This window comes from Halichoeres trimaculatus, unplaced genomic scaffold, assembly GCF_033239565.1.
Source record: "Halichoeres trimaculatus isolate MK-OKI-2021-1 unplaced genomic scaffold, fHalTri1.1 fHalTri1_scaffold_20, whole genome shotgun sequence".
Lineage (NCBI taxonomy): Eukaryota > Metazoa > Chordata > Actinopteri > Labriformes > Labridae > Halichoeres > Halichoeres trimaculatus.
Window position 1 is genome coordinate 28616395 of NW_027437198.1, and position 11948 is coordinate 28628342.

General features: G+C 47.5%; 1 protein-coding gene across 1 annotated transcript; it reads right to left on the reverse strand.

The window, feature by feature from the left end:
- Window positions 1-3162: 3162 nt before the first annotated feature.
- Window positions 3163-4404, reverse strand: ier2a (immediate early response 2a). Its single transcript, XM_074697026.1, has one exon. The coding sequence runs from the start codon at window positions 4092-4094 to the stop codon at window positions 3585-3587; it is 510 nt and encodes a 169-aa protein (XP_074553127.1). The 5' UTR covers window positions 4095-4404; the 3' UTR covers window positions 3163-3584.
- Between the last annotated feature and the right edge of the window lie 7544 nt (window positions 4405-11948).

Below are 11948 nucleotides of genomic sequence, written 5' to 3' on the forward strand. Positions count from 1 at the left end.
GGGCTGTAGCTCCCTGGTTGCAGCAGACTGTGGTCCACTCCCGTCGTTTGAGTCCAGGTCTATGTTTCCCATGTTAACGACCACAGAGTCCATATCTGTATCCTGAGGAGCGGGATTTACCGAGTCAGAACTTAATGAACTGACACATGAAAAATAATTACTTGAACCACTCGAACTGGACGGTGTAAGATTATCTGGGTCTGGATGAGACGAAGTGGCCTGTGAAAAACCGTTTGCTAAGTTATTTGAATTGGGCGCTGGAATATTTACTGGATCAGGACGAGATGTGTTGGGACGGCGCCTATTACCCCTGATTAGGCGACTGAAAAATACGAAGATTCTCTCAAAGCACATGTTGTTTAACGGCGGAAGTTAAAATAGGATAAATGTTTCTGATGAAACGGCAAAGCGGTAAACGGTGAGATTGCTGTGAAGTGGACTTTCAGACTGAGTGAAGCCCTGAAGAGCAAAGATCAGGGGACCCTAAGATGAACGGACACAGTGATGTCATACAGTCAGTTGTGACATCACAAGGGGGTTCCGGAATCTTCCTCCTGTTTGTTTACATTCAAATCCAGCTCCTGTTCAGCAGCTGCTGGTCTCCTGTGTGCACTGATAACAACACACGGTTTAAGAATCACATGATTCATTTTTTCTCTCCCAGAAAAGCCGTGGTTTGGCTCCATGCTGCTGTGTCATCTGCAGCACTTTCAAATTCTGGTGAGATAAAAACCAGATTCCCTTCTTCCAGATGTTTTCTCTCCATCTGTGGGTTTTGTTTTTTTTTAATACACCTAGAACTGCTCTAAACCTAAATATCAAGATAAAAAAAATCATTTGGAAACGTTTCTGAAAACCTCTCAAATTTTAATGAAAAGTTTTTAAGGCTCTCATAAGATGGTTTTTCAGAAGTTTGTGTTCATCCCAAAAGTGCAGTGGAAACACCTTTAAGCAAAAACATGTCCGGTTGTCATGACGACGCACCCCTCACCTCCACGTCCACGTCCACACATACGGACTCTGGCGTTTATACTGTGACAGCTCTGCTCTTGGCTCTGTGTTCAGAGCAGATGCTGGTGTTTCTGAGCGTCAGTGAAGGCATCAGGAAGCGAGACCACTGAAAGGTGGGATACACCGATCCAGCAGTTCTGGGCCTGACACCAAAACCTGATCCAATACCAGCGTTAAATAATACCCAGCATGCTCTACTGAGGGATAAAAGACAAAAATAATAACATATGGAATCACTCAGGTTCATATTTATTTTAACTTTAAGTGTTTCAATGTTTAACAGCAGTTTGGTTCAAAAAATCTTCAGAATTTACAGAAATGACTATTTCATAGTTAAATTTTAGACCCCTGACACTAAATCAGAGTTTAGCCTAAGTGTGAAGTTTGGACCGATCCTTTCCCACTGATACCTGATCCAGATTTGAGGGGCACTAAATGACTTGTACTGAGGGCAGAAATGTTTTACAGGCATCCTGGTCTGGCAGAGTGAAGGAGAAACAAGCTGGATATGTCCTCTTTAAAATCCAGAGGACCTGTTTTTACAGCCGGCGCTGTGGAGTCAGGGAGTAAATAAACATGAGCTCAGAAAAATGTCGGCTCATCTCCTCCTGATGAAGTTAACCAACATGAAAACAAGTAATGCGAAGTTCGAGGTTCCCTAAAGATTTGAGCTTCCTCTTTGTTTTTATTTTGCACTTTGTGCAGACGGTCCCTGCGTCAGGGCGTCAGGAGGAGCTCCTGTCTGAGCGACTGTGGATGGACTGAGGAGTCACCTCCATAAGACCTGTTTCTCTGAAGAGTCTGTGTCTTTCTCTGTGTTTCTGTTTATTTTAAAGCTCCCTGAGCGTCTGCTTCAGTTTGACCTCCTGTCCTTATGTTTGTCTCACCTGTCCCTCACACCTGAGTCCTGTCACCCTGTGTTTGTGTGGTCTCTGTTGGTTTATCCATATGTTTTATGATCCAGGCACAGCTCTGTATTCCTGCTGAAACTCCTCCTCACTGTGTTTTTCCTCTCACATGAAGGATTTCAGCCTGACGCGTCCTGCTCGTCTCACTGGATGCTTTGTGTCCTCTCTGTCTCTCCTTCACTCAGCGACTGGTTAAATGACCTGTTTTAAAGCTGGAGGATAAAAATCTGGAGCTCAGTAACTGTGAGGAGACTGAAAACTAAATCCTAAACACAATCAGTGTCAACAAAATCAAACTTTCCAAAAACTCTGAAACTACTTTTTTACTTTTCATCGAGTGTTTTTTCTCACTTTAAAGAAAAAATGTTTTATTATACTCAATCTGAGCCACATTCACCTGATCAGTCCAGAAAAATGTGTTGTTTCACGTTATTTAAAGACTAAATGAGGGTCTGAAATACTGTAACAAGAAAATAAAACAATCTGTGGATGGAAGAAAGAAATTAGCTCAAAACTTTGCTGAAACTAGAAAAACGTCTCAATACGAGAAACTTTTCTCTCCTTCCATCAGCAGACTCTTTCTTTAAGTTGTTACAGTAATTCAGAGCTCATTTAGTCTTTGATTAACCTGAGATCAGACATTTTTCTGCTCAGCTGGATGTGGCTCAGATTGAGTCTAAAAACTTTTTCTACTGAAATCAAAAACTCGATCAGGTTTCAGTGTCTGCTTGTTGAACACGGCTCAGCGTCATGTGACGGGGGAAACGTTTGGGTTTGTTGATAACTTCCTGTCCACGAGTCAAACTTCTCAATCAGCTGATCTCTGTTTTCACTCCGACCCTTTTACCTTTTGACCGCTCAGCTCTGACCTGCTGCAGCCTGATGACACTGAGCTGGACTCGGGTTTTTCATTGTCCCCTTTTTACAGCTGCTGAGGGGCTCTGAACACCCCCCAACACACACACACACACACACACACACACACACACACACACACACTCTGTGGGCCCTGGTCTCCTGTGGTCCTGCTTTTTGTCCTGCAAATCAGGGTGGGGGGTTGCAAAGTTGTGGGGGAAGGACACCAGCTTTCTCACACCCTGCTACGCTTCCTGTCACACACACACACACACACACACACACACACACACACACACACACACACACACACACACACACACACACAGAAAGTCAGGCCCCACATGAGGCTCCCAGGGATCAGACAGAGTCCAGATTCTTAGACCAGATCATGTTTAATAAATACTGAGGTAGATCATCAGAGGTTACAGCTTCACACACACACACACACACACACACACACACACACACACACACACACACACACACACACACACACACCTGACCCACGCTCAGCACCAGGAGCAGAAAAACCTGCTCCCTGAACCGGTTTGGTGAACCTGGTCGGGTTAATCCTGAACCCTGTCCTTTGAGTCCACCTCAGACCAGCTGCAGAGAGTCTCTGTAACAAACAGGGTCCACATCGAGTCCAGGAGTCTCTGAGAGCCCCGTGTGGCTCCTCCCCCCGGCAGATCCGGCTCGGTGAGTTTTCACGGAGCCCTGGATCCGGGTGTCCGTCCAAACGTCCCGGTCCAGGCTCGGCTACAGTCCCATGTGGATGAGTTTAAATCCCGAGACCAGAACCAGGTCTCAGCAGACCGCAACGACTCTGTGCAGGGGCAGGGGGGTCTGACCCAGTTCACTGCTGCAGTTCAGGACGGAGCTGAGCACTAAGGGCTGAGCAGAGAGTCCCTGTTCCAGTCTGGCCTTCTTACAGGGCAGGAAGTCCGGCTCCGCGGCCGCTTTCCCGCGGCGTTTCCTGGACTGTGGCTGCGGAGCAGCTGGAGACTCGTTCTCCTTGTTTCCGGCGGCGGGACGCGTGTGTGCGTCATGGCGCAGCTCGGTCTGGGCTCCTCCAGACCGGCCCCCGTGGACAGGACCCGGCTCAGCAGTGGGCTGCGTGGGCTCGTCCCCCACGCATCCTGGGGGGACGCTGTCCTCCGGGGTCTGGGCTGCGTGGTAGATGTCCCGGGCGGACTTCATGACCAGGGTCAGGAGCAGGCTCCGGTGGAGCCGCAGTCCTCCTCGCTGGGTGCGCGAGCTGTAGAGTTTCCCCAGAGCCACGACCATGATCCTCTTGGCCTCGGCGCTGACCTCCATGGCGCGGTGGGTTCTGGGTGAGTCCGGAGAGCAGGAGGAGGGTCGTGGATCCAGTGTGTCCCCTTTGACTCCTCACAGACACAAACCGAGCGGCCTGTGGGACGACTACTTATCACCTCGGTGACGTCACGTGTGCCGCGTCAGCCAGTACGCCCCGCCCACTACGCTCCAACTCAAAACATCCCTGAAGCTCCACAGCTGGGCCAGACCTCAAACAGGACCAGGACCCAGAGACTCTGATCCGGATCAAACCGAGTCTGACATGACGTCACATATCAACACATGTAAACAATACTAACACACATGTCACATGTTCACTCTCACCAAACACAGAGAAAAGCTGCGGGGGCTCCTCAGTTTGACTTTTATTGAACCTTAAAGTGAAGTTGATCATTTTCAGAGACAAACACGTCATCACAGGTTAGACCTGAAAAACTGTCCCCCCTCAGAGGATCAGACTCTGCAGAGACCACCGAGTCTGACTGAGTCTGACTGAGTCTGACTGAGTGTGACTGATCCTTCACATCTGATCACCTGACTTTTAAAGAAACACGTGTAAAAAAATGTAGAAATGAATCTTTTCATCCAGGCACATGTTGATACAAACACATGATAAACTGATCAGGATGTTTCAGGATGTTTCAGGTCCAGGACTGAGTCCAGGTCCAGGACTGGGTCCAGGTCTCGTCTGCTCCTCTGAAACAGTGAGACACAGACTGTGTCAGTCTGCAGGCTCACCATCCCCCACGGAGCTGTTTCCTTTTGAAGGAAGTAAGAAAAGGAGGGGGGGGGGGGGGGCATGCCCATATTTGGCACATCCTGCTCCTGTGGCACACACAGAGGAAAACCCATGACGTGGGTGGGAGCCCTTGTTTCCTGGAGCCATTTAAAGTAACAGCAGCGCACTGCGTCAGAGAGGCCACTTCCTGTGCCCATATTTGGGCGATGGTGTCTGTCCCCATCAGAGAGTCTGAACCGGAGTTTGCTGTGACTCCTGACGTGATGTGACCACGGTGACCTGAGCTCTCTGAGGAGCCGGTCTGTACCCCTCAGGTCCTTCTTTGTGTCAGTGAGCGGTGAAGTTAAAAACCAGATCAGATCCAGACCAGAGGATCAGCCTGCCCCCTCCTGGTGGACTCACACTCTGCAGCGTTTACTCCTCTGTGTGAAATCTGCAGTAAAGGTGCAGAAAGACAGCTCAGGCATTTCTGCACATTATCAGATAAAAGAGCACCCCCCTGTGGCCTCCTGGTGGAAGTGCAGCAAAGTCAGACTCTCCTGGATCAGCCTTTGGTTTGAAGAAGTTGTTGTCTCTGAAAGTACGATCCGGACTTCTCCTCAGTCCATTTGTGCTCGGTCTAAACCTGAGACCTTTGACCTTTGACCTTTCCTGTCTGCCCCCCCCTCCTCTGATCCAGCCTCAGTCCTCTTTACATAAAACAAAGAAAAACCCTTTTATCAGTTTGCTTTATCAGGAGACGTTATCTCAGCGTGTTGTAAACCTTAAAACTCTGCTTTCATTTTTCAGGCAGTTTCTCAGGCAAAATAAAATCCAGTCAAACTGTTTGGATGTTTATCTTTCAGTTTGTCTTATTTTTAATTTATCCCTCAGTAGTTTTCAGTCTGAAACGTTTTTTACTGGGTTTCTCAGTCATTCTCTCCCTTTGTTTCTCCTTTGTTCAGTTACTGAGTTGAAGTTAAGCTCATTCGTCTCCTGAGTTTCCTGATGTGGAAATGGAGCGTTCAGAACCAGAATCAGCTTTATTCGCCAAGTATGACTCTGGTGTAAACTGCACTCTCTCAGTTCAAGTGTTGTGAATAGAAAGTCACTTAGAGAAACACTAAATATTGAAAAAAAAGTAGAAAAACTAGAGCTAAAGTAGGGGAAAAAATAATAATAATAACAATAGTTAATAAAGAAAAAGTTCAGCCCAGAGATGAAAAATAAAACATGTCTCCTGTCCCTCACTGAGAGCTCTGAAAGCAACAAACACTGAGAGAATTCAGAATGGAAACACAGTCAGTGCTTTTCTTTACCACTAGGGGGCAGTCACAGATTTGAAAAGGAGACAAACAGCAGGAGATCCTCTCTGAGGATCTCCTGCTCCTCTCCGAGGATCTCCTGCTCCTCTGTCAGGATCTCCTGCTCCTCTGTGAGGATCTCCTGCTCCTCTCCGAGGATCTCCTGCTCCTCTGTCAGGATCTCCTGCTCCTCTGTGAGGATCTCCTGCTCCTCTCTGAGGATCTCCTGCTCCTCTGTCAGGATCTCCTGCTCCTCTCTGAGGATCTCCTGCTCCTCTCCGAGGATCTCCTGCTCCTCTCCGAGGATCTCCTGCTCCTCTGTCAGGATCTCCTGCTCCTCTGTGAGGATCTCCTTCTCCTCTGTCAGGATCTCCTGCTCCTCTCTGAGGATCTCCTGCTCCTCTGTCAGGATCTCCTGCTCCTCTGTGAGGATCTCCTGCTCCTCTGTGAGGATCTCCTTCTCCTCTGTGAGGATCTCCTGCTCCTCTGTCAGGATCTCCTGCTCCTCTCTGAGGATCTCCTGCTCCTCTCTGAGGATCTCCTGCTCCTCTGTCAGGATCTCCTGCTCCTCTGTGAGGATCTCCTTCTCCTCTGTCAGGATCTCCTGCTCCTCTCTGAGGATCTCCTGCTCCTCTGTCAGGATCTCCTGCTCCTCTGTGAGGATCTCCTGCTCCTCTGTGAGGATCTCCTTCTCCTCTCTGAGGATCTCCTGCTCCTCTCTGAGGATCTCCTGCTCCTCTCTGAGGATCTCCTGCTCCTCTGTCAGGATCTCCTGCTCCTCTCTGAGGATCTCCTGCTCCTCTGTCAGGATCTCCTGCTCCTCTCTGAGGATCTCCTGCTCCTTTCTGAGGATCTCCTGCTCCTCTGTCAGGATCTCCTGCTCCTCTGTCAGGATCTCCTGCTCCTCTGTCAGGATCTCCTGCTCCTCTCTGAGGATCTCCTGCTCCTCTGTCAGGATCTCCTGCTCCTCTGTCAGGATCTCCTGCTCCTCTCTGAGGATCTCCTTCTCCTCTCTGAGGATCTCCTGCTCCTCTGTCAGGATCTCCTGCTCCTCTGTCAGGATCTCCTTCTCCTCTCTGAGGATCTCCTGCTCATCTCTGCTCCTTATCTGGCTGTAACACGCCGGCTGCTGGCTGAGGTCTGAGTTTATACCAACGACTGACTCCACAGAAAACTGGATCAGTCAGACGGAGCTCACACACAAAACCAAGAAGGATGTTTTTTTAATTTTTAATTTTATTATTTATTTAATGTTTGAGTCTCATGAGCCTGTTCAGCTCAAAGTTTAATAAAATGTTTTATTCCTGGATCCCAGATCACATCATGCTTTAAATTCAGTTTGAATCAAAACTTACCTCCTTTGGTGGTTTCTCTGTGCTCATTTTAAGGAACTCATAACTTTTTTTTAATCTCATATGATGAAAAATGACAAATTTTCTAGACTTTTCAGGTAAATATGGCCAAAAGTAAGTGTCAGGCAGTTTTATGGGTAATTTTACCCAAACCCTCATTGAGTCCTCTAAAGTAAGACTGTGTTTATGAGACAAAGACAGTTTTTATCCAGGCAGAGTCCTGGGTTTAGATCACAGGCGTGATGACGTTAAACACTCGCTCCAGAAAACCAATGTTGTGTTTTTAAGGAGTGTTTGACTCAGCTACTTTCTGTCCCCACCACCTGATTTTACCACCATACTTTGACTCTAACTGCATTTTTTATATCATTCAATTTTTTGATTAATTAATTTTATCTTATTTCATTTTTTTTTTTTACTTTTTATTGGTTCATTATTTTTATTATTATTTTAACTTAATTTTAATTTCTTTTATTTTTTCTTTTATTTCATTTAATTTTTCATTTTGTTAAGTTTTCTGTCAGATTTTTCTTTCTAACCTTTGTAATAATTCTTATGTAGACATAAACTTTCCCTGCCTTGCTTTTCCATTTTTCACCACAGGGTGGTGCCACAGCACAGGGAGGAATAGTTCATAAAGTTGTGTAAAAGTTGAAGGAGGCTGAGTCAAACCACAGTAAGAGATGAAAGTTTCTCCCAGAGTGGATTATAACTATCACTCTGCTGCATCCAGCGATCTGCTCAGATTAATCTGTGATCTCTGGATTATTGGTTCATCAGGGGATTATAAAGCGAGGATCGTAACATTTCCTCTAAAATCCAAATCGATTGACTCGTGCACAGTTCATCCTTTCCTGTTAACATATAAACAAACAGGTTTCATGATATCAAACCACTCAAAGTGAAAATATTTGATTTGTTTTCCACATTTCCTGTTTCCAGACCCTGAGCGATCAGCAGCAGAGAAACTGAGGAAACACATCAACACATGAACGGACGGAGTCTCTTTTTATTTTTTTACTGATGGTTAAATGAAGAGTTTCAGGCCTGTCTTTGTTCATCTCTCCTGTTGCTGTGTTGGGACTTTATCCTCACAGCGGGGGGTCAGAGGGTCTGAGAGTCTGCCCCAGGAACCAAACTCACAACAAACTTTTTTAGTCAATCCTAAAAATCTGATTTTCTCTTTTTACTTTTCACAACACTTCACTGTAAAACCAGGTCTCCTGATCAAACAAGTGGTTTTATATTAATTAATGTGAGGAGAGAAAAAACTATCTCAGATTAATCTTCATGTGATTTTACGTCATAAACACAAATAAGATTTTTAAACAAAGCAGAGCAGTAAAATCAGCCCCACCGTTTATTTTATTCAAACAAAGTGAAATATAATCTCTCCTCAGAATTCAAAGGAGTTGATTTAAATAAAGAGACTGAAACCTGCAGACAGATGAAGGACAGCTGCTGCTGTGGGAGGATTTCACGTCTGTGGAGCGTGACCAACTGGTCATGCATGTAGCCTGCAGGTGTGTGTGCTGAAGTGAACACGCAGAGCAGCGTGACCTCGTTATCTGCAGGTTTATGGAAATTAAGTTCTTCTAAATGAATCTGAAGTTGAGTCAACACTGCTGCAAAAAGACACACACACACACACACACACACACACACACACACACACACACACACACACACACACACAAACACACACACAAACACAGGAGTTGTTACAAATCTTTTATTAAGATATTCATTATTTAATCCATGTCGACGTTTTCTCTATGATTTGTATTTATTTATTTTACAGTCGTTAATGTGCAATTACCTTTGATAATGTTGGGTCACAGTTACAGGGCTTTCACAAAGTTATTGGCACTTGGAACACAGAAAGAGGAGGATGACGAGTACGGGAGGTCCACTGGCGCCACAGGGTTACAGAGGGACAGGAGCAGGGGCCAAGACATGGGCAGACCAGTTACTGCACAGGGTGTGAGGAAGCGTGGTCTCCAGGTACGAGTAGACCTCATGCTGCGAGTGCACAACGAACAATCTGACCTCTATGTGTGCGTCTATATATAATATACAGGTTTATCTATACACGCGTATATTCATATTTATATATGTACTGTTACGTGACAAAAGGTTCCCCATGCCGTGCCGCGCCGCAACCGTTCAAGTGTGTAGGAAGTGTGTACGAGGTGTGTGGGTCTACGTGTGTGAGGTGTAAACACTGACGGTCAAACCGAGCCGTCCATGATCCACCTGCTCAGGCCTCCGAGGAGCCGAGTCCTGCTCACGAGGCGCAACGGGTCTACAGCCCTCCTGTTTCAGGGCTTCAGGACCAGGGCTTCAGGACCAGGACGTCAGGACCAGGACGTCAGGACCAGGGCTGAGTTGTTCTGCTGTGTTGGAAAGCGGGGCGACGTGGTTTCCTAACAATCAGGAGTCGCGGGGACTCGGTGGAGAACCAGTCGTTCAGTCACAGCAGAAAAACCTCGTCCAGCTCTTGTTTTTTTAATGAGCGTCTGGTTTATTAAATCCTTTCATCCTTTAACAGACCCGCAGGTTTGATGATGTTAATTCTAGTTTTTATTCACGTCTCTGGACTCAGTGGTCCTGGGATCCTCCACAGACGGCAGATTTCCTCTGAAAGTCCCGTCACTGAGTCCAGAGGGGAATAAACTGACCCCTGGTTTCCTCTCAGCCGCTCACGCAGCAGGTATCTGCTCTCTGTGAACCTTATCTGAATCTTTAGTTAAATTCTTTGAACCTAAAGTGAAAACATGTTTTCTGTGCAACACGGTGAAGCTTCCCCACACGTTACTGAGGACTCCTCTCGTTAAAACACAGGGGAACTAAGGAGCTGTCATGGTAACACGTTAACAAAGACGTAGCTTGAGTCGTGTAAACTTGGCTGAGTGAAAAGCCGCAGCACAAATTATACAAAACAGTCCAGATTTGCCGACCTGAAGCCGCTGCTTTGCCTCTGTGACACGCGTGAGTTGAGTTGAGGAAGTGAAACCTGAAACAGCTGCATGGAGGACAGGAAGCACAGCAGTCTTCAAAGAGGTAAGTGGGCTGGGAGGCTGGCGTGGCATCCACAGTCTGATGCAAAGCGTACTGAGGTTGTGTTGGCATTACCCTTAAAGAATACTCACAAGGTACTGCATGTTTGTTCTGTCCAGGAAAGTCCTGACGCGTGACTGAAAGTAAGAAGAGTTGGAGCTTCACCCATCGTTCCTCCACCTTCACTGAGAAATACCTGACCCCACGGCCGCGCTCAGAAAAATAAAACCTTTAGGAAAGAGATCAGCCACCTCCTACATCACACCTGACACCCGCCACCTGGACCCGCCCCCTGCTCAGACCTGGGTCCACAGGTCCACATGCATCCACCAACACAGACTCTCACAAGGAAAGGTCAAAGGTCAGTTCCTGACCAAAGAAACGGTGCATCCAGCAACAGAAAGGAAGAACACTTGGGATTAAAGGAAACAGTCTCCAGGATTATTTACAGCTGGGTTTGTGCCACTGCGACGCAAAAAAACAGGCAACGAAAGAAAAGACCGTCCAGAGGGTTCAGGTGCTACACGACGTTTCTGGAAAAGGTGCAAGAACCACTGGTTCATCTCGTTAAGGTGCAAAACCTCCACTGAGCTCCCACAGGAGGCGCAAAACCTCCACTGAGCTCCCACAGGAGGCGCAAAACCTCCACCGAGCTCCCACAGGGGGCGCAAAACCTCCACCGAGCTCCCACAGGAGGCGCAAAACCTCCACTGAGCTCCCACAGGGGGCGCAAAACCTCCACCGAGCTCCCACAGGAGGCGCAAAACCTCCACCGAGCTCCCACAGGAGGCGCAAAACCTCCACCGAGCTCCCACAGGAGGCGCAAAACCTCCACCGAGCTCCCACAGGAGGCGCAAAACCTCCTCCAAGCTCCCACAGGAGGCGCAAAACCTCCACTGAGCTCCCACAGAAGGTGCAAAACCAAAGAGGTGGTGCGTTAGATACATGAATAAACCACAAACCAGGACACACAGCCATGCAGCACAGACTCCACCTCTTCTCCTGCCACACACACACACACACACACACACACACACACACACACACACACACACACACACACACCAAAGTACCATAAAGCCAGGGTTGCCCCCTCATGATGTGACGGCGCCCCCCAGGCTTCTGCTTCTTCATTTCAGCTCCAAAGGCACATTCCTACCGTCCACGGTTAGCGTTAGCTTTAGCGTTAGCGTTTGCACCATGATGAAGCAGAGTTCCTGTTGTTCGGCTCAGAGACGCACACACACACCCGGGGCTGTGTGTGTGTCTGAGCCATCGCTGCAGGTTTTAACCTCAGAAGAATCAGTTTTCATCAAACAGTCGAGCTGGCTCAGACGTCTGCTCAGCAAGAACGACAACGCAACGCCACCTCCATCGCTCGCCTCCGTCAGTCAGAGAAGAAGAAATGAGTGATCCTATG

Bases quoted from the DNA above. Each gene is read 5' to 3' on its own strand.
- ier2a (XM_074697026.1), bottom strand. From the start codon at position 4,094: ATGGAGGTCAGCGCCGAGGCCAAGAGGATCATGGTCGTGGCTCTGGGG.